At 43.7% G+C, this 21,382-nt stretch overlaps 3 protein-coding genes and 1 long non-coding RNA gene across 10 annotated transcripts in view; 2 read left to right on the forward strand and 2 right to left on the reverse strand.

Moving 5' to 3' along the window:
• The first annotated feature begins 1,096 nt into the window (after positions 1 to 1,096).
• On the forward strand, positions 1,097 to 16,753 carry dcbld2 (discoidin, CUB and LCCL domain containing 2). Of its 3 annotated transcripts, XM_029459687.1 has the most exons (16): positions 1,097 to 1,509; positions 3,705 to 3,929; positions 5,145 to 5,282; positions 8,631 to 8,682; positions 8,768 to 8,840; positions 11,217 to 11,350; positions 11,492 to 11,532; positions 11,642 to 11,857; positions 12,178 to 12,302; positions 12,826 to 12,973; positions 13,061 to 13,213; positions 13,311 to 13,404; positions 13,583 to 13,632; positions 13,709 to 13,843; positions 14,218 to 14,254; positions 14,847 to 15,044. In XM_029459687.1, exons 1-16 carry the CDS (start codon positions 1,407 to 1,409, stop codon positions 14,902 to 14,904), a joined length of 1,782 nt encoding a protein of 593 aa, XP_029315547.1. In that variant the 5' UTR covers positions 1,097 to 1,406; the 3' UTR covers positions 14,905 to 15,044. The 3 variants fall into 3 exon arrangements, with proteins under 3 accessions (XP_029315547.1, XP_029315546.1, XP_029315545.1); XM_029459686.1 differs by lacking the exon at positions 14,218 to 14,254 and having other exon boundaries at positions 1,097 to 1,649; positions 14,847 to 16,753; XM_029459685.1 differs by lacking the exon at positions 14,218 to 14,254 and having other exon boundaries at positions 14,847 to 16,753.
• On the reverse strand, positions 16,738 to 20,141 carry tmem30c (transmembrane protein 30C). Of its 2 annotated transcripts, XM_029459690.1 has the most exons (8): positions 19,986 to 20,141; positions 19,500 to 19,818; positions 19,134 to 19,250; positions 18,762 to 18,869; positions 18,479 to 18,569; positions 18,232 to 18,375; positions 17,943 to 18,155; positions 16,738 to 17,762 (listed from the first exon to the last, which is right to left on the reverse strand). In XM_029459690.1, exons 2-8 carry the CDS (start codon positions 19,695 to 19,697, stop codon positions 17,575 to 17,577), a joined length of 1,059 nt encoding a protein of 352 aa, XP_029315550.1. In that variant the 5' UTR covers positions 19,698 to 19,818; positions 19,986 to 20,141; the 3' UTR covers positions 16,738 to 17,574. The 2 variants fall into 2 exon arrangements, with proteins under 2 accessions (XP_029315550.1, XP_029315549.1); XM_029459689.1 differs by having other exon boundaries at positions 19,500 to 20,141.
• On the forward strand, positions 18,086 to 21,367 carry LOC115026744 (uncharacterized). 2 transcript variants are annotated; one of them, XR_003834318.1, is made up of 3 exons: positions 18,086 to 18,221; positions 18,306 to 18,394; positions 21,233 to 21,367. It is a non-coding gene; the product is annotated as an uncharacterized LOC115026744 (long non-coding RNA). The 2 variants fall into 2 exon arrangements; XR_003834317.1 differs by having other exon boundaries at positions 21,236 to 21,367.
• The window catches only part of cmss1 (cms1 ribosomal small subunit homolog), a 31,746-nt gene continuing 30,640 nt past the window's right edge, over positions 20,277 to 21,382 (reverse strand). For all 3 annotated transcript variants that reach the window (XM_029459692.1, XM_029459691.1, XM_029459694.1), the window contains exons 9-10: positions 21,251 to 21,340; positions 20,277 to 20,600 (exon numbers count right to left, since the gene is read on the reverse strand). In XM_029459692.1, coding sequence (XP_029315552.1) covers positions 21,252 to 21,340 — 89 coding nt within the window. In that variant the 3' untranslated portion in view covers positions 20,277 to 20,600; position 21,251. The remainder of the gene's footprint in view (positions 20,601 to 21,250; positions 21,341 to 21,382) is intronic.

A 21,382-nucleotide genomic window follows, 5' to 3' on the forward strand; every position in this document is an offset into this window, starting at 1 on the left:
GAGTCTCAGCCAAAAGGACAATGCATTAATGGAATAATAAAGGGCGGGTGGGACAATATGTTTTTTTTTTTTAGCTCTCACTGATGTTTATAAAACAGCTGAGTTCCAGGAACACACAGGAGTCATTGCGTAAGCCCCAGTGAACGACCAACAATACAAAAGTGAGGATGATTTTACTGCTGTTATTCACCAGAGATGCAAAGTAACAATATTTTACTTTATGAGACTTCACACTCTTGTCTACATTATTATTATTATTATTATTATTATTATTATTATTATTATTATTATTATAACTTTAACTCCTTTGCATTTGTCTGATGTAGGTCTGACACGTCATGTATATTTGCACTACACGATTAGCGTGGCCTAAAGAGTTCACAACAGCGTTATAATCACAGTATCTAAATGTTGTATGTCTCATATCTAATTCTAAAGTCGTACTGGAGGGGGGATCACACTGCAGGTAGAACATAAATAACAACAAGAGAGCGAGTAGGTAAAGAAACAATGGAGTTATAGGACAATAGTGCACAATGTTAATAACTTGTTATGTAGAATATTACGATTTAATGCTTTAGTTTAAATTGTCCAGAGACATAGTGAAGAAGCCAATCAAAGACTTTGTATTGAAAAGTGACATTACAAGCAGCAGTAATATTAATCCACACATCATATATAATAGTAAAAACACTGACAAGGAACATTTTACTGCTTTAAGTACATTTGGCTGAAAACACTTAAATACTTTTGGTTTTACTGGATCCTGCAACATATTTAGAGACATAATTATTGTGCAATGTCCTGTTTTATTGCTCCATTTTATTTATTTGTATGTCTTAGGTATACTGAATGTTGCATTGTTGGAGGAGCCAAGGATTTAACATTTTCATTGCTACCCTGCAGCTATTGCGCATATGACAATAAAGCCTTTGAATCTTTGTTTTGAAAGCAGGACTTTTACTTGTAGTGGAGTTTTTCACAGTGTGTTATTACTCGCCTACTTTTACTGAAGTAAAGATCACAATACTTCTTCCACCTCTGACTAATAGTGACTTTTAAGGGGTGTTGGTGGATGTGGGATCATTCAGACCACTTGGGGGACTCGGGTATCCCAGATCAGAAGGAGGAGCCTCGGTGGAGGAAGTAGCTCCACACAGCTTGGATGTGTGCGTGTGTGTTTGTGTGTGTGTGAGTGTGTGTGGAGAGCAGTTACCTCCACAGTGAAGAGTGTCGCTAACCACTGGATTGTTAAAAAAAAAGACAAGCAAAAGTCGGGAGGAAACCACACGCGGACTCGCTCTCGAGGATTAGTTTTTGTATTTGCCCCCCCACCTTCTCGGTACAGGTTGAAGCCGTGCAGCCGGTCCAGAAGCGAGCATTATGCATTCAGACTGCAGGCTGCTATGGGCAGAGCGGTAATGGTGGGCAGGGGACCGACAGGGGCCGGGGTTCTCGTCCTGTCGATTCTCATCATTCTCACCACGGAAGGCTGTCGAGCGCAGAAAGGTTGGTGCCACACAGCTGCGGTGACAACTGGAGGAGCCGAGAGTAAAAGCACCGCGGCGACATGATGCGGCCATGCTGCTTTCTAAAGTGTGAACACGGGCGTTTTTCTAGGTGTTTTAGAGATGAGCTTAAAGGCTACGGTACATTGTTATTTTCCTACAAACTTAAAAGCTACCTTACATGGCCGTGTGTACGTGGAGTTCTGCTTGGTTTACGCTGCTTGCCTCCGCCCGTCATGGTGAAAGACGGGGAGTAGTAAAACCAGGCAAACCGGTTCTGGGAAAAAGGGAGATTGTGAAGGAATAACGGCTGCTTGGTGGATCAGTTGCTTGCTGAATTAACATATGGCTTTAACTGGCTTGTTAAAAGTTAAAAGTCGCAGTCTCAAACATATTTGCGTTTCCCAATAAGCTAGCTACCTTTTAAATTGCTTGTTTTTTTAATGGAGTCTGGGTTTTAAGAGCTCTGTACCGAGACAACAGCACATTTGGGAGCTTGTGGCCTTGTTTCTCGGTCCAGGTAGCCGAAGTTATACCCAATATACCGTGAAGTTACTACTACAATCACGGCAAGCTAAATCTGTTTTGATTGTCATAGGGTTATTTTACACAATGTTCCTAAATAGGAATACTTAGTAGATTTTTAGAGCCTACAGCCAAACTCAGGTGGTGCGAGATTGGGGGTGGGGTAGAAGTGGGGGTATGACTGTAAACACGTGGACACAGTTTGTCATAACTCTTAAATTTCACATGAATTATAACTGAGGAAGTATCTCATGATATTGTGTGTGAGGTCTGATGATACAACTGTGGATTTAAATTGTATTCAGATTTAGTTTTTGAGCATGAACTTCTGGAAGGTAATCTGAACTGCCATGCAGTTGTTCAGTATTTGTGAGTCACAGTTGCAGCTTTTTGTTTTTGTCCTGTTCATCTGGATAGTGTCCACTGAGAGGCTCTTGCATAACCCCAGGTCCACAGAACATCCACTTAGCACCATGAAGCGTGACTGAGTGTCTCTCCACAGCATCAACATACACAATGTCTCTGACAGCTCAGAGGACACAAAAGCAAACTATCCTTAAAGAGTCTGAAGTCACAAAGTATGTGATATTTAACTGCCAAAGACAGGATGCAATCAGAAAGCTACTTCTTACAGCCAACTGTTTTTTATTTATTTATTGTCTTTTAAAGCCAACTTCTCTGCTGAACCTAATTACAATACATTGAATCCATTTGGCTTTCAGTCAAAGTAGGGCGGCAACTATTTTCTCCATTAATTGTTTGGTCAATAAAACATCCTGATGTCTTCAAATGCCTTGTTTTGTTTGACCTACAGTCTGGTTTAGTCAAAGATGTTCAGGTTGTTATTACAAGCCAAAGTGAAGTGACACTTCCTTACATTTAACAAGCTGCAACCAGAGAGTATTTTACCTTTTTGTTTCTTAAATGATCGATCGATTATCAAAAAAAGTCCTGATCGACTAATATTTTGATCTCTTTCTGTATCTCGCTCAAGGACTCTGCAAACTCTGCAGGACTTGAACCACCAACCCTATAATTTATAATAAGAGTCGCTCTTATTGCAGCTACAGTCGCCGCAGATATCACTTACATTTTTTACATTACAGTTCATTTAGCTGACGCTTTTGTCCAAAGCGACGTACAAAAAGTGCAAACAATCATGAGGATCCCTTACATATAACAGATGGAAAGCCATTTACATTGTACTTGTTGTATTAACCTGCAGAAAGAAATGTAAACCGATCTGCAAACCTGTGTGAAAGACAAAACAAAGTAATGATTTATTACACTGCCTAATCCCTGCCTGTGTGTGCTAAAAGAAACTAGCGTTCCTCGTGTAACATTCATAGATGATGTACTAGAACAAGCATATGTGCTCTTAGGTAGATCCATCAACAGATGGTAGTCTCAGTGGAAAAAGGCAAGAAACTTAGAACACATAAATATATTATAATGTTCTACAAATGTATAGTTAGAAGTCATTTCTTAAAACAGCTGTTAGTTTTAGCAAAAGTAACAAACTGAAGGAAATTGTGCTTTAAATTTGAACTGTGGATTTACTACAATGGAGGATAAAGATATAACAGACAGACATGTTAGTGGGATCAATTCAAGAATAGCTCTAGTCCCCCCCCCCCCCCCCTGATACTCAGTGTTTGTGTTGTCCTGCAGGTGATGGCTGTGGCCCCAGTGTACTTGGCCCCAGCAGTGGGACTCTGTCCTCTCTGGGTTACCCGGGGACATACCCGAACAACACTGTGTGTGAGTGGGAGATCAGCGTGCCTCGTGGCAACAGGGTCCACTTTCGCTTTGCCGAGCTGGACATAGAAGACGCCGACTGCCGGGTCAACTACCTCCGCCTCTACAACGGGATTGGACCCGAGAGGAGTGAGATCGGTGAGCGGATACTACACTGATTTAGGGTAGAAACCCCCCAATTTAAGCAATAGTCACAAATGAAGGAGCCAACATACTGCATCAGAAGTGGATTAGCTTCTTTACTGTCTGTTTACGTGCACGGTCAGAACGTATTTACCTTGAAGCCTACGTTACACACAGCTGGTTCCCAACCATGCTTTTGAACCAAGGGTGCAATATTTTAAACTTGATTAAAGATATATGACTGTGCAGCCCAATGAGATGCTTAAAATATCTTTTACAAAATGCCATTAAGATGTGCAAGCAGACTTCCAGGAAGTGTTTCATTAAAATAATTCAATTTCCAGCATCAGCCAAAAAGCCCGTTGCTTGCATACTTTTCAGACGCCATAGAGCGGGATGTTCTTTTCTTATTTACAGTGAAACTGAATATTTTGTCTTTGCTTTCAGCCCTTTTGCATTTTCCCCGTGATACTTTCTCTGTCCAAAGTGTGTGTTTACACGACGATTAAGAAATTAAGCTTCTGCAGATAACCGACACTACCAGGTTACTCCAGTGCATGTAAACGCAGTGACAGATTAAGTCTACAGTCACAATTGGTCCCGTGCCAGAGTGCCGCAGGGCGCACTGACAACCACAGTAGTTGGTAAGATGTGGATGAAGAATGTAATTGGACATTTCTTGATTTGTATGATGCTGTGAAAAAGAGGGCACCTTAGATAGATTGGGGGGGGAAATGTTTGATTTGATTTCTGAAGGGGAAATCTCACCTCAACATTCTGCTTAAATGTAATTTACAACAGTCTTGAATACCTCCTCTTGTTTGTTACACCAGCCACTAAACAAGGATTCTTCCACCACCATTCTCTCGACTCCACTCTGATTGGTCAAATACGGCATTCTGCGGTGTGTTATCTGTGAATAGCTGTGATGAATAACTGACTGTTCTGGACTCTGTTCTGATCAAAGACTCTGGAGGAGGGAATGCAATCATTTTTAAATCAATATTTTTGAGTCAAATGATACATTTGTTTATTATGTAGCCGGGATAATGCAGCGAGTGGGTCATGTTTGCTAAATGGACCTCCACAGGATGATGCAGGACCCCGATGCAAAGTCTAATCCTGAATGGCCCGTACATATGATGTAATGTTTGGTTGGATTTATTGCTGTGAGCCTTTTATAACTCTCTGTCCTGTTCCTCCTGTGTCTCATGCTGTGCTGTTGAACAGTGAAGTACTGCGGTTTGAGCCTGAAGGTCAAAGAGCTGATCGAGTCCACCAGCAACCAGGTCACGGTCCAGTTCATGAGTGGGACCCACCACACCGGACGTGGGTTCTACCTGTCTTACTCCACCACCGAACACCCAGGTAACTCCACCTGTCTGTGTGTCACCTGTTGATCGTCTGATGGGGCCATCCTGTGCTAGGATGGTGTTTTTGGGTTCAAGTTGAAACATGAAATTATGAAGATTGGCGATTTACACATGTTTTGACAGTCTCTAACATGTGCGCGCACCGTGTAACATGAGTGCACTTTGGGCCTATGGTCTCATGTGTAGCTGTATTAAGGTATCCTGAGGTGAAAACACAACCTCTCATAAAAACCAAGAGCAAATCCGTTCAGGGCAGCATGTCACTAAACACAGCAATACAGGGAACGTCTGGCCGCCCATTTTAGGATCCCGATGGTCGGCCGGAACATGTATAAAACATATTTTATATGCCACACAGGTACTGAACACAGAAGAACTACATCTTTTCTTATTTATGTAACTTATGTGCTGCCACCTTGCACTCTTGTGTATATCTTTAATGGTACCTTTTTATGTACCTTTTTTAGTGTACTTGAGAGAAGCCAAAGACAAATTCCCTCTGAGGTGGAAAATAAAAATCTATTTCTTTAGGCGAGACGGAGAATGTAAACTGTCTGTCTCTCTGTCTGTCTGTGTTCGGGTTGACTGCATTATGGATCGTGTATAATTATTCTTGGGTAAATTCGGATGCGGTCTGACTCGGGTCCCTCTTGGATTAGGCAAATGTTTGAAAATGATTTATGCATGTTGGGCTTAAGTAGGTTTTGCATTGTCAGTTTTCACCCCCTGAGGATCCCTAACTCACATGTCAGGAAACACAATATGATATTTTTTCTAAAAATGCTTTTGTATTTTCAGTTAGTTAATGTGCGTCATCCAGTGTTGCTATTCATGCATGTCAGGGCCAAAGTATATTAGGCTACTGGATCAAAGAAGATGATATACTTTTCCAATTATGCAGTGTCGGTCTGCAGCTCATAAAAGGGAGGCGGGAGGGGGGGGAGTGAGTAACAGTTAAAGATGACTTGAGTTGAATGGAGAACTGTGTCTGCAGCTTTGCGATAACAGTGCTCGAGGCGTAATGAGAGGAGCGTTTACGTCGTGTGTTCTCACCATTTGAAGAGTATTTAAACTGGCAGAAGAAGATAAAGAGCGGCTCCGCTGTCAATGGTTGTTTCTGATCAGCCGCATATCTGCAGTGTGCAGAGTCATCATGCGGTTGGGCATCGGTCATCGTCTCAAATGATCTTTTCCCCGCCCCCCCCTTTTTTTTTTTTATGTGAGAACAGAAGGTATTGAACACAGACGGGGTGGCACCAGCAGACGTGCTTTTGTACCCTCGACTCAACCGTCAGCGTGTCCGAGTCGTCTGGGTTTTACATTCTTCAATGTCTCCAAGTGCAACTGGTGAAATCTTTTTTGTTGTTGTGCGTCTGACTGGTAGACGACAGCAGAGAGGGACAGATGAGAAGGAGGAATGACAGGAACAAGAGGAAGTGAGAGTAATTGAGAGAAATGGACAGTAGTAATACTTTGTGGTTTTATATTAAGACTTCCTGCCTGTTAGAAGCCGTTAACCTTTGCCTAATGGGATATCTGTTACAGGAGAAGTGTGTTAATGAGATCCACACACACCACACCACACCACACACACACACCACACACATTTTTTTACCATGGTTGTTGGTTTTTATTTTGTGTCAGATAACATATTTCATTTAATGTTATCTGACTTATTTTTCTTGTTCACCTGTGCCGTCCCTTTAGCTGTAAATGTCCCCGCTGTGGGACAAATACAGGATTTCTGATTCTGATAAAGACCAGAGAGAAGCAGCAAATCCTCACATGTTGGAAGTCCAGAGAATTTGTCTTCTTCTTCTTCTTCTTCTTCTTCTTCTTCTTCTTCTTCTTCTTCTTCTTCTTCTTCTTCTTCTTCTTCTTCTTCTTCTTCTTCTTCTTCTTCTTCTTCTTCTTCTTCTTCTTCTTCTTCTTCTTCTTCTTCTTCTTCTTCTTCTTCTTCTTCTTCTTCTTCTAAATGGTTTGAAAAAAATCAATTATCAAAGTTGTTGGAGATTAATTATCTGTCAATCGACTAATCATTTTAGCACTTCTTGCATCATTTACTTAGATTTTGCACAAATCCCTCTGCAGCCTCATTAAATGTATAAAACTTGATGAAAAGTGGCATTACATCATCTGATGGTACTGATGACAAACGCAGCCTTCTCTCGCACATCAATGACCTCAGAGGACATTTGCATGAATAAAACACAGTGGGGGGGGAAACAGGTCTGTCAGATTCCATCAAAGAACAAGTCAAAAAGTCTCTCGTCACCAATACAAGCGTAACACAAGGCAGCTTGATAATTGTTGGTATAGATGCATCGGTCTGTTGTAGTCCACGAGAAACTAATTCTAAATGGCATTTTCTCTTTTAATAAGAAAGTTGTTGTGATTTGTCACATGGAGCATGTTCAAATAACCACATGATTGAAGCCACAAGAAGGTGTGTGTCTGTGTGTCTGTGTGTGTGTGAAGTAGACCGACTAGTTTCACCCCATTCGGAGTGCTGATGTGCGTTTCTCGTGTCGTGAAGCTGATTGTTTAGATGAACGTGGGAGGACAGTTTGCACAGCCAAGTCAATCAGTCACCATGGTGACTTGCGGTGGTTGGGGTGGGGGGGGGGCGGGGGTGTATTTGTCTGTTTGACTCACTTGTTGGTTTCCCAGATAAGTGGCTTTTTTGATAATGTGGTGGAGACCAACCTCCACCGCAGGGTTTACGTAGAGTTCCCAGCAGCCCATATCATCCGGTTGGACATGTGGTGTGCTTCATCATCACTGAAACACTTATGTCATTCAGAATACACACACACACACACACACACACACACACACACACACACACACACACACACACACACACACACACACACACACACACACACACACTTTTGTGATGTGTTGGGAGTTGAGCTGAAATTGACAGAACATTCATAGGTAACAACTTTGACAATTTAATAGTTCGACTTTTTGAATAATTATTTTGTCCATCAAATGTTTAAAAATGTGAAATATCTGCTCAAGGGCTCAAAGTGTTGTCGTCAAAGGTCTAGTTTCATCCGACCAACAGTCCAACACTTAAAGATATTCAATTTAAAATGACAGAAAATATATTTGAAAACCTTTTTAAACCTGCAAATATTTGACATTTTAGATGAAATGTCTGTGGGACAATCTGCCCAATTTTGACGACTGTTCATTACATTTAAATACCTAAAAATACGGAAACGGAAAGAGGAGAGGGCTGATGGCGGAGGGCTGAGGGCTGATGGCGGAGGGATGAGGGATGAGCAGGAGAGCGTGCAGAGAAACCAGTTCTAACACTGTTTGCCTTTTGCAGATCTTATCACCTGCCTGGACAAAGGGACTGATTTCCCCGAGGCAGAGTTTAGGTAAATAACATTTTGCTTTGTGTGGATATTCATGTGATCAAGCTGTGCGATATTTATTCCCTCTCGTGTCTCCCTCTCCTCATAGTAAATACTGTCCCGCGGGCTGCTTGACATCTGCCGAGGAGATTTCCGGAACTATACCTAACGGATACAGAGAGGTGAGCTCGTACAGCATGCGTGTGCTTTTCCTTCTGTGGTGTCGTCAGCGTCACAGTTCCAGGTGAATCATAGTGCCCTGTGGTCTCCCGCTGTCTGCTCACTGTTACCCCACAGGAGACACCAAGACCGTCGGCATGTGCTTACTCACGTGATCGTGACTTTGCTGCATTATTTTCCTATCTATTAATCTGCTGCAAGTCTGCACATCTTTCTGTTTGATTCCTGTTGTTCTTCCTTGTGTAAACGGGCCTCTGCTCCATGGTATGCAAGTCCTGGGCTGATGACCTCACAGCACCCCTGCTGCGCGTGAGGTCATGGGCGGCCAGGCTGATGACTTCATCGTCAGAGGGAGGGAGGGAGGGAGGGAGGGAGGGGTGTTGCTGCTGGCTGATGGGAGGACAGGGAGGAGCGTTGGGGTGTGCTTCAGGGAGTGAGGTGCCCCACAGGAACAGAGGAGGGGCAGGGTCAGCGGGTGAAAGGGAGGTGAGATAATAGTTTGGCTGAAAATAATAAGCCTCTAATCCAGTCCAGCTGCAAGAGGGCGCTGAGCAGAGCTTTGTGTTGAGTGTGTGAGACAAAAAGCTGGAGAGTGAGTCAGCGTGAGTGAGAAGCTGGAGAAAACCTCTGCGAGTGCATGCCTAGGTTTAGTGTGTGTGTGTGTGTGTGTGTGTGAGTCTGTGAGTGTGTCCCAATGCTGTAATATTATGGTGATTGTGGCGTCTGCCCCACCCAGCCCAGACCCCGCAACTTAATTTCTCTTCTTTTGAAACTGGAGTTTCTTACAGTGTGTGTGTGTGTGTGTGTGTGTGTGTGTGTGTGTGTGTGTGTGTGTGTGTGTGTGTGTGTGTGTGTGTGTGTGTGTGTGTGTGTGTGTGTGTGTGTGTGTGTGATATATATTTCCACATATCATATATCTGCGTGTGTGTTGTTTCATGTGTGTTAGTGTGGTTTCCTCTGTTGGAGGCAGGGTGCGGCGGTTTGGAGCAAAGCTTTGTGTTAGTGGTTCGGTATGGCGCTCTTTAGGATGTGGTGTGTGTTTTTGGGAAGTTTAAGAGTCACAGGGCAAGTGCTGATTGCTTGTGGCAGCATTTGACGTGTGTGTGTATGTATGTGTGTGTGTGTGAGAGAGAATACATGCGCTTGCCACTCTCTGTGTCATCTTGTCAGCTGTGGATTCCAGTGTCGGTCTTTTCCAGTAATAAAATTCCACCTCACTCAACCAGCTGTTCACGGGAGCGAGCTTGTGACCAGAGTGGAATTGTGTGTTTTTTGTTAGTCCATCTCTCAGGGATGTGGCAGCAGGTTTGGACAGGAATGCGGCCAGCAGTGAATCATTAGCGTCAGTGCCCCTCAGTATCCTCTCCTCAGAGGAGTGACATCACGCTGACTCATCAGCCTTTTATCTGCCACAGTCTGAAGGTTAAGAGTGTGTTCTCCCTGAGCACACTGGAAGGCAGTACTGTCTGTTCCTGCTGATTTGCCTGCAAATGCATCTGTTTTTTTTTTTTTTTTTTTTTTTTTTTAAGGCACTCTGGAACTTCTCCTGCGTTTCCCACCATAGATACTCCACTCCAGTTTTCATTATCTCCTTAAAAGAAATCTTTATGTTCCAATTGTTTTAAAACAAAGTGGTTGATTGAGGGTTGGGGGGGGGGGGGGTGATAGTGGATAAAACAATGAACATATTATTCATTGTATAGGTGATATCAATAGATATTGCGTATGGCTACGTCTTCTGGAAATCTACTAAACTGTTAATGAAGATGAGTCCGATACTGATGCATGTGGTGGTTTACAATCTATTGGCTGATTTAAGTAACATAAACTTCTTGATAAGGATCCCATTTATTGGTCTTTTTTTTTTTTTAAAGAACTGTGACCAAGATGCATATAAAACAAATCGAACTATAGACACACTTTGTGATGGATACCGTTTCTGAATGATCTAGTTTGTCGTCTCCCATCCTGCATTGGTCCACATGCACACGACACCAGCATGTCTGTAATAAGCTGGTACCGGCTGATATATCTGCCTGTCAGAGTTATTGTTCTCGCTCCGAAGATAATCCCACAAGAATGTTGGTTTTGGCAAATCCAGCTCTTTGAATTCAAGCCACTGTAACTACATTAACGCATAAAACACAATATGATCATTAAGCTTTTTGGTGATCTCCCTTTCCACCCCTAAAGTAAATTACACCGTGACCTTTGTTTGGTCTCATTTTTAATCTGTTATCGGTCACATTTTCCTAATCTTCACAGTCCATCAGATGTGGTGGGAATTGGCTTTTAGTCACTGTCAGTTTGTTGTAACAGAAATAGAAGAGAGGCCAGCAGCTCTTCATCTCCTCTCGTCTTTCCTTTCATGTGTGCAGTCCTCTCCCGTGTGCGTGGCAGCCGTCCATGCAGGTGTGGCGTCCAACGCGGTGGGAGGGAGGATCAGCGTGGTGAGCAGCAAAGGCATCCCTCACTACGAGGCCACGCTGGCCAACAATGTCACTTCCACTGGGTAAGAGAGATTCCAATCGTGAATCTTCTAGACACATTTGGATTTAGAAAACAAAACATTTGTGGTTTAATTGCTTATTATATCCAGACAGTTCTGTGTTTTGAAAGTCTTAAAGGTACTGATCCAAACTTCTCTCCTCAGAGGAACTTTGTCCAACAGCCTCTTCACCTTCAAGACCAACGGTGAGCTCACAATTACTTTAATCATAGGGATGATGTTCAAACATTTAAAATGTTGATATTAAAGCCTCATTTTATATTGTTCTAAACGATGGCCTCTCTCTGACTGCAGGCTGCTATGGGACGCTGGGTTTCGAGTCTGGTGGTGTCGCGGACACTCAGTTGTCGGCCTCGTCTGTGTGGGAGTGGAACAACATCATCGGTCAGCACAGTGTGTGGGCACCATCAGGGGCACGGCTTAAAACGGCGGGGCTGCCCTGGGCGTCTTCTCAGAGCGATCAGCAGCAGTGGCTGCAGGCCGATCTCAAGAGGGAGAAGAAGATCACAGGTACGCACGCACGCACGCACGCACGCACACACACACACGCACACACACTCTTCACATCATCATGATCGGGTCAAAAATGATCATTTGTCCAATACTTTTTTTACCCTTCAGCCTCAGCTCCTGTGTTTAGTGCTGATTAGCACATGTTAGTATGCTAACATGCTAAACATGCTACACCTGCATCAGCATGTTCGCATGCTGACGTTAGCGTTTAGCACCGTGCCTGAGAGCAGCCTCACAGAGCCGCTGGCGTGGCTGTAGACTCCAAGTCATGGAATGAACTGTACACCATCTTCTTGTTCCTACTGTCTGTCATCTAGGTATCACCACCACCGGCTCCACCCTGAGAGAGTACCAGTATTACGTTTCAGCATACCGGGTCCTGTACAGTAGCGACGGCCAGCAGTGGTACATCTACAAGGAAGCAAATTCTACACAAGACAAGGTAATGCAATCAGCAAATCAATGAACCCTATTTGCTGAACAATTGCATCATGGGCTTTTAGTTTTTTCCTTCAAATTAGTGCAAATGGATAAAAATGTCACTTTAGAAGGCTGCAGGGGCACATGGACTGTTTCCATAGCAACTGGTATTGACTAAGAGATGTTTATGGCAGGAAATGGTAGCCGTCAGTGCTTTGCATTAAGTGCTGTGGTAGACAAGCTGGGACTCGTGGGCTTTAATAATGAATGGATATGGATTTAGTGGCTGGGTTGTTGGGATGGAGCTGCTGTCTACGAGCGGCTCTCTGCTGGGATTCTCACAGGCTCTTATTGTGTGGAGGGAAGTAGTCATTAGCTTGCCAAGTTGGAGAATAATCAGCTTATGGCTTACAGTGCATTTGTTCGCACAGTCTGACACAAGAATTGCTCTGCTGAAGTTTCTCTCCTCTGAACTACTACCGCTGGGCTGTAGCTGGGGTTAAATCTCCGGCACAAATAAGAGTTTTGTTCTCGCTTTATGGCAGGTTTTCCAAGGCAACATCAACTACCTGCACGAGGTGAGGAATAACTTCATTCCTCCACTTGAGGCCCGGTTTGTGAGGATACATCCGACCCTATGGCACCAGAGAATCGCACTCAAGTTGGAACTGCTCGGCTGCCAGATACCCGCCGGTAGGTGGAGACGGTTTTTGGAGATGTATCCAGTTAAAATACATTTTCTGTTCTAAAATTAGATTTTGTTTTTCTTTTCCGTCACAGCGAGGCGGAGGCAGGAACCGAGAACGAGGATGTTACCCCCCCCTCGGCATGCTCCACCTCCTGCGGGTACAAAACGCCCACCTCACTATGGTCAAACCACAACACACCCCCCAGACATCAGAAACACCACTATGCCCCCACACACTAATAAAGGTGTGTAGGATTTTAGATTTGAGTTTTTAAAGAGAAGCTTGTTTGTTCCCGATGAGACGCGTTCGTCATCAGATGTTTGTCTTATTTCTGCCCTCAGATGTGGCGCTGGCAGCGGTGCTCGTGCCCGTGTTGGTCATGGTTCTAACTGCTCTCATCTTGATTGTGGTTTGTGCTTGGCACTGGAGGAACAGGTATGTATTCTCATTATTATGCAAAGAAAAAAACTAACATATCTTGCAAGTCAACTTCAAAAACAACGCACGGCACATTTATAAATGTCTTTTATTTTTACGTGGTGATATGCATGTTCCAACTTGTTGCGACCGAACTGGGTCTTCTCCATTGACTTTGTTTTTCTGTCTTTTGTAGGAAAAAGAGCTCCGAAGGAACATATGATCTCCCTCACTGGGACCGCACAGGTATGTAATCTGTCTGCAGCACAAGGCCGTACGTGTTTCGGGAGAGTTGTTGTAACTCTCTGTGCTTCTGCTGCAGACTGGTGGAAAAGCATGAAGCAGCTGTTGCCCTCCAAGATGGTGGAGACGGAGGATTCAGTTCGGTACAGCAGCAGTGAGGTGGGCCGGCTGACGGGGAGAGGGGCTGTACCCAGACTGCACGCTGAACCTGCAGGTAAATACTCTTCAACTCGGAGACGGTTTGACCTGCTGTTAAAGGCGTCATGTGGAGCTTTGTTAAAAACAGTTGCATTTAAAATTCTGTGTATTCTCACAGGAAGAATAACCAAAACCAAAATAAATCAGAGTCCCTCCTGTGCACACCAGGAGAAAACGTGCACAAGTTACGTTTGCTTCTTGTTTTTAATGAAATGTGTCTCCTGGTATGTGCTGAACTTGGCCCCCAGCTGGTCCCAGTAGAGCAGCACTGCTGTGCTCGGGGTATCTCCAGTTTATTTCAAAACCTTTTTTATTTCAAATGTTGTGAAATCAGCTTTTTTCACACCAGCTTGTGGTCTTCTTCTTCTTCTCATCCTTTTTGTTTTACAGCAGTTCTTTCTTTAATAGGACTTTACAGCCACCAACGGTTTGTACACAGAATTGCGTGAAAACAAGGAACGTCACCGCTGTTTTCATTTGTTTGACATGGCTCGTCTTAAAGTGGTACCCGCCAGTAATATTTACGTTGAGTGCATTTCCGTCATAAAACACGTACAAAGTAATGTTTTTCTACTTTTAAAATTGTATATCGTCCACATCAGTGTTTACGGGAACTCGCTTGTAAAATCTCCAGAGTACCTTTTAGACATGCAGCGAGTAACTGATGTTTACAGACAGGCTTCTCTTAAAACCGCTCGCTTTGACGTAACATTCAAACTCTAGCTTTAAGTTAATTGTTTACTGTATATATGTTATGGCGTGATTTAAAAAGAGAAACCTGAGAATGGATAGTATCTGTGATGCAGGGACTAGCTCTGCAGTGCAGTAGTGGCCCGAGGTACCTTCTGAATCAAATCCTGGGGGGGGGGGGTTTTTTGGGCTCCTGGAGAATGTTGGGCACATTGCTGACAGCGTAGTCATTTATAAACTGTTATATTATTATGGACTACAGATGAAACATCTTTATACCATGTGTACTGTCACGTCTTAAATAAAGCCAGTATGAAATCTCTTTCCAGAATACGCTCAGCCCCTGGTGAGTGGCGTTACAACGCTGGGTGCCCGCTCAACCTTTAAACCAGACGAGGGGCCCGACCCAGGATACTCAGACCCCGACCTCTACGACGCTCCCATCTCACCGGACGTGTACCACGCCTATGCAGAACCCTTACCGGCCTCGGGGTCGGAGTACGCCACGCCCATCGTGGTGGATATGGGTTGCCACCCATCGGGGGGCTCCTCTTTGACCCAGCCCTCCACAGTGTGCAGTTTCATGGGTGCCGGGCCCACCTCCCTGCTCACACAGACAGACGGCAGCCATTCGGGGAGGTCGGCTTACGATACGCCAAAGAACGCCACCGGACAGGTCACGCCCACTGAGGATATGACCTATCAGGTGCCTCAGAGTAGCACTCAGAAGCCAACGGGAAAGAGCTGAAGAGTCTGGATGCACATGGCCTTAATCTGCCCCCTCACTGCCGACCCACCGGACAAAGATGGAGGGTTGGTAACAGAGGAGGTGTGAACCTGGAGCCCGGCCTCGAGTCTTGAATGAACACTACCTTTTTAGGTTTAGATTCATCTGGAGATGTCTGTATTGCCTAAATGTTTCTGCATGGCCACAATCTGCTTGTGTAGTGCCATTACAGTCCTATCACTGAAACCACAAAGATGAATGTGTTTTTGGAGGGACGGACGGATGGAGGATGAAGAGGATGAAGCTGACTACTATTTGATAAAGACTTTGTCCCCGTTCTGTGATCCTTAGTAGTTCTTGCATTCTGTGAAACTGTGATTTCCATTATTCTTCTGTTACATACTGAACCAACTGAAATGCACCTGATGATGTACGTTCATCACACCTAAAGGGTTCTCTTACTGAACTAACTGCATGTTGCATTGAGTACCCCAGATCCTCGGTCAAAGACTCTAGTTTTCCACGGTACGTTTTTGTCTTACTTTGTTTAAAAAGCATGACTTAAATTGTGTATAGTTCTAATAATCCCATTATTGCAAACGTCTGTTAAAACTCTCAGATGATTTACTGATATTTATTTTACATCCTGCTGATGAGGAGACACAAAAAAAAAAAAATAGCCCTCCACTGATTACGCATCAAAGAATTGTGGTTGCACTGTTGAGGACATCTTACTGATACGTTTTTATTTTTGTTTTTACCCTCGTCAGAGATGTAGTGTGTGTAAACGTGAAAAGGCTGATCGGGAAGATCAATCCAGTGAACTTCACAAAGACCAAATGTTGCCTTTTTCTGTGTTTTATGCAGTGTTAGTTCAACACAACCAACTTTAACAATCGTGCCAACAGTGCACACTTAGCCAAATAAACAAGAACGCAGTCTTAATGTAGGAAACGGGCCGAGTTAGTTGATGTCCTAACAACAAAAGGTGCAGAGAAAAGGGGTCGATGGGTTAATCTGTGTGTTTGTCTTGAACTTTTAGATTTTATTTGTGCATCATGGTGATTGTCGTGTTGTAATGGCTGTTTGATCTGTCCTTAATGCATTTGAGTGTTCCTTCCTTGTATGTGTGGTAGGCTCTTTCGATATTTCAGTCCCGCGTGTTTCCCCCGACTGGTTTATGATGCGGCTTGTAGTTTGTGTCATACGATGTGTTCAGTCGTTGTCTGTAGCACCAGTTAGACTGCATTCCTCTCCCGTGGTACTAATCTGACCAAACGCTCTGTGGCAGGAGTGCAGATGGAGAAAAATGGAACTTGACAGAACGGCAGCCTCACCTGGGTGAAGGTGTTGTTCACACAGCTGTGCCACAAATCAATCACGCCTTGATTATGCTCAATAACCAAGACGATGGACATGCAGTTCTCGGTGCTCCCTGGTCACAGAGGGATTGTGTTTATGTGGCTCTCACTGATTGTATATAGAGAAATAAAGAGTTTTTAAAAGAAATGTTTTTATTATTACAATAACAGACGGTTGATGTAATTATGCTAACACGCTACACTTTGTCTACATGGGGAAATGTACCTCTTAGCTCAAAGCACTGCTGCGAGCATGGCTGTAGACTCTTATGCTATTCTACATTATAAAAAGACATTTACATTTTTACACTGACTAACATTGTGCTGTAATTAGAAACATCCACAGAATTGCTTGTGAACATACGTTGGAGTATCTCGAGTGCCTGCCAACCCACAAACACGGGATTCAACATTTGGCTCCCCCTTCCTATGTCACGTGCAGGCACGCCTAAAACGAGCGGTAGAGTAGTAAGACATATTCAGACTGACGGTATAAGAAAATGTGTTCTTGAACATTAAATCGTGTAAACATGTTCTCATAGAAACTCAAATTACAAGTATGAACCTGGAAATTAGCACATGTCCCCTTTAAGAATCATAACGCCCCAGTGACTGGACTTTAGTCCATTCTTGATGTACTAATTATGAAAAAATATATAAATATTAACAGTGCATGAACAAGATGGTGCGTAAAAAAAGAAAATGCAAGTACAATCAACACGTAAAGGAACACACCCAGCTTTCAGAGGGTTCTTCAGAGCACCGTCACCAAATTAAAAGCACCAAAACATTTCATTTAGCCGATATGGAAAGCAATTTTCACAGACGTCAAATTCAATTCTTTGTTTTTTTTTCAAAACATTCTCTTTAACCTTCGTTTTCTCGCGTCAACGTTTTCATTTGAGCTGCGTCGTCTACCGAGCAGCACGTCATTTATTACTTTTCAGCTGCTTCGCACGTCGTACCCCTTCATTCGTCCATGCTCTTCCTATTCTTCCCAAACTTGTACCACGCCACAGTGAGGACGACGGCTATCAGTAGGATCAGGCAGCTGGTGACGAGGTAAGCGACGGGCAGGAAATGGTTCTGACCACCAAACCAGGTCAGCGTGGTCAACACCACTTCCTTTCTGCCTTGGAAGTACTGCACGGGGAAGTCTGGGGAGCCAGAGGTCAAGGCTGAAAATAGGTGATTGCAAAAGAGAAGTTTGATGTCATGCTATAGTCTTAAAACAGTCCCCGTCCATCTGCTTGTGTTTAACTTTAACAGCACATAAGACAAAAGGAAACTAATGCACACAATGAGACAACACACGTCTGACTGCAGTGAAAGGATACTGTAGGATATGTCGATGCTGTAATTCCCTGCCGGCAGACCGTTGGTAAAAGGCTTGTTGGCTCGGTATAAAACCCCGTACAGCTTCTTGAAGTTGGGGAAGGCCGCCTCTCTCATCCACACAATCAGGTCGTCGTTGATGAAGCCGTTGTTGGTCGAGTCGAGGAGGTCGAGCTCATATACGGGCTTCTGCCAGTACAGAGGCCGCGCTGTGCCTGCGCAGTAATCACAGATCAGACACAATGACACTCGTGTGTTACCGATTCTGCGTTTGATCGAAGGTTCGTTTACCGTTGAACACTTGAACCAGTGTCATGTTTTCAGTCGTCGGGTTGCGGTACTTGACATTTTTGTCCGTGTACCAGGTGATGCCTTTCCGTAACAGAGGGACCTGGACTGGACCACCGGAACCGAGATAGTGCAGAGTGAAGGAGTCTGGGAGAACAGACGAGAGGTAAGAGGCCAGCGGGAGGAGAAAGAAAGAAAGTGGAGGATGGGTGTGATGATTGACGGTGTGTGTGTTATGGGTGGTGCCCACCATTGAAGATACTGTTGGCCACAGCACCGCAGGGGGCAATGGGGAGTCCTTTTTGGTCCATGTTAAACGGCTTGCAGTAGGAACTCGGGTTCTAGTCAGGAAACAAGGTTAATAAAATAACCATCAGAGCAGTGGTGTACTAAGAACATGAACATGATTTATGAACAAGCTATCGGTGCGCATTCAGTATTTAATGTCAACATAAAATACTAACAGTAAAGAAAGTGTGTGTGTGTGTGTGTGTGTGTGTGTGATACGTTAATACAAAATATTGTGGAGCTACCTTTAAATTTCTCTTCTTGCCAACCATCTGTGCATCATCTCTGGAGTCCATGTATCGGCGCAGGTTCTGATGGAAGTTCTGGAGGCCATAGTAGAAAAAGACGTCTCCCTGGAGCAGCGGGATTCACATCATCAGCACACGTTTGAATTCTGTCTTTGACCAACGTTAAGATTTACAGTACAGACAAGACATCAAAGCCATTTAACTGGGGCATGTTCGATATGGTGGGTGAAAGTTAAAACCTGAGCGTATAGTAATCTTAACTCAAGGCCCTCTTACAAGCTTTTTTCAGAGCTTTCAGCTACACTTGCATGACTTGAGTGTCTAGAGGCTTGTAAGTTAACCTAAAGATGAGGTCTTTGAGATTGTTACCTTTAAAGCCTTCTTGATGTTAAACCCCACCGTGCAGCTGCAGGTTTGTGCGGCGTTGCTCGCATTTTTACGCTTTTCAAAACATTTGTCACACGTCCCGGCCTCTGTGTAGTCCATCTGAAAAGACGGGAGAGTAGAATGAATTGTGAACAAACGCTTCCTGTTTACCAAACTCAAAACGTAACCTTGGATCTTTCCTTTCTGTCACTCCCTCTTTTTCTTTTTTTATTGCACACAAGGGCCTTCGCTTTCTTCCCCGATCCCTCTCACACACACACATATATATATATATATATATATAACTTTGTGTACTTCCTCATATTGGAAAAAGTACTAAATAAGCAAGCAATGTTCCGAAACACTCACCTTTACTTCCTGTGTGCTCTGCACTGTAAGAAGCAACCACACTCCCAGCAGCATGCATATTAAAGCCATAAAGTAGAAGAAAGGCAGCACAGTGTTAGCCGTTAGCATGGGAGACCAGGCAGGTAACCTCTGCTGTTTGAAGGCTGAGTTGTCTGGCCTCCGAGCCAAGGGCCCAGACTTGCCCTTCCCTTTGCCCATGAGAGGAACTTCGGTTGCTGACAGAAAAGAGGAAGTTGAGAGAGCTGGAGATCCAAAAAAGTGTGTCAGAGAAGGCGCTGCTCTGTCTTCTCTTCCTGTTCTTTATTTCAGCGATATCTCCCTACACACACACACACACACACACACACACACACACACACACACACACACACACACACACACACACACACACAGCACTCTGTCAGGAGATTTTCCCAGCAGGCTTTGCAGGGCGGGGGAGACCGTTGTGGCCTGTTACTTATTAACTACAATCCTTTACTAAACTACCTCTTTCTGTTTTCTGTTTCTTCCATTCTTCTATGCGCTTGTGTTTTGTGCTTCCTTCCTCTAAAAGACAAACAGGTTCCGGTTTCGTTCACATCAAAATGACGCAGACGTGCATGTTGTATCTTTACGGGAGATAACTGTTGATTCTGGTCCCTCTTCGTGCTGCTTTAAAAACGCTTTATCAAAAGGATGTTATGATAAATAGGACTTCCTAGTGGGCAGACTCATGAGCTCACATTCTGAGCAGGAGAGACTTCCCAAGGTCGGACTACACAAACAAAAGGATGCCGGTTTCATTCAGAGTCCGTTTATTCAACACTGGGAGGAGGCGTCGGACAACAACAGTGAACAAACACCGCACATTTGACAACGGCCTCTGAAAATATAAAAAAGCACAGCACAGATTTCACAGAGACACAAAAGGGAGAACAAACAGGATGAGGCCCCTCGGCGTGTCGCGATGAACATCAGTGTGCAGCTTTAGAACATCAAGGCGTCGCGCGGACTATCAGCACACAGCAAAGTGTGCCGTTAAAACAGTCCAATTTTGACTTTCTCTTCTCTACAACCCGTCAGGATTCCACTCTCCAGCAGCTTCATGAAGTCCAGTTTCACCTGAAATAGTAGGTAGGATATAGAACAGAAAGGTATTAATAAATAAAAAGACACTCCCGCCTCCACAGACATGTTTTAAGACGTTTATACATGTTATATATTTCTACAATTTTGATGAAAAACAAATAATTAAAACTACCGCTCATCGAAAAATCAAGAATAAATGAATATGTAGAAGTAGAAGTTGTGCAAGTCAAATCTAAAAGTAAGTACACGCACAAGTATTAGCCTCGAGATATACTTAACATACCAAGGTAAAAGTACTCATTATGCAAAAATGGAGTTCAGAAAAAATAAGTATTACATAAACAGGATTAAAATTAGTGATGCATTTAATGTTGCAGCTGGTAAAGGGATCATTTCAGCTACTGTATATACAGCTGGCTGACTTCATCTTTAATAATACGTCATCATTTATTATTTACATTTTGTATTGACAATGTGAAAATGCAAAGCAACTGAAGCCGTCAAATAAATGTCCAAAACGACACTTCAAAATATAGTAGAAGTACCTTAAAACGTTGCTCGAGTACAGTACTAAACAAGTGCAGCAACAATAAGAAAAACACGTTACATTGTAAAAAACATGCAGTGAGTTTAGTCATAACAAGCTAATTATCTTTTCTGCCCAGCAGGGGGCAGTAGCTCACCTCAGGAACAGTCCACCATCCTTCTGAGCTTCTGGTCCCTCCAGTTCCAGTCCAGAACCACGTATCTCAACGCCTGCAAGCTCAAGCCCTCTGGACAAAAAAAACAAGAGTTTCCAACGGAATAACTTCAAA

This window comes from Cottoperca gobio, chromosome 21 (genome assembly GCF_900634415.1).
Source record: "Cottoperca gobio chromosome 21, fCotGob3.1, whole genome shotgun sequence".
Taxonomy (NCBI): domain Eukaryota; kingdom Metazoa; phylum Chordata; class Actinopteri; order Perciformes; family Bovichtidae; genus Cottoperca; species Cottoperca gobio.

Coding starts and splice junctions, on each gene's coding strand:
- tmem30c (XM_029459690.1), bottom strand. CDS start 19,697: ATGGGCAAAGGGAAGGGCAAGTCTGGGCCCTTGGCTCGGAGGCCAGAC. Junction 18,870..19,133: donor ACATCAAGAAGGCTTTAAAG/GTAACAATCTCA, acceptor CCGCTGCTCCAG/GGAGACGTCTTTTTCTACTA. Junction 18,156..18,231: donor ACTGGTTCAAGTGTTCAACG/GTAAACGAACCT, acceptor ATTACTGCGCAG/GCACAGCGCGGCCTCTGTAC.
- dcbld2 (XM_029459685.1), top strand. CDS start 1,407: ATGGGCAGAGCGGTAATGGTGGGCAGGGGACCGACAGGGGCCGGGGTT. Junction 5,283..8,630: donor CTCCACCACCGAACACCCAG/GTAACTCCACCT, acceptor TGCCTTTTGCAG/ATCTTATCACCTGCCTGGAC. Junction 13,844..14,846: donor ACTGCACGCTGAACCTGCAG/GTAAATACTCTT, acceptor ATCTCTTTCCAG/AATACGCTCAGCCCCTGGTG.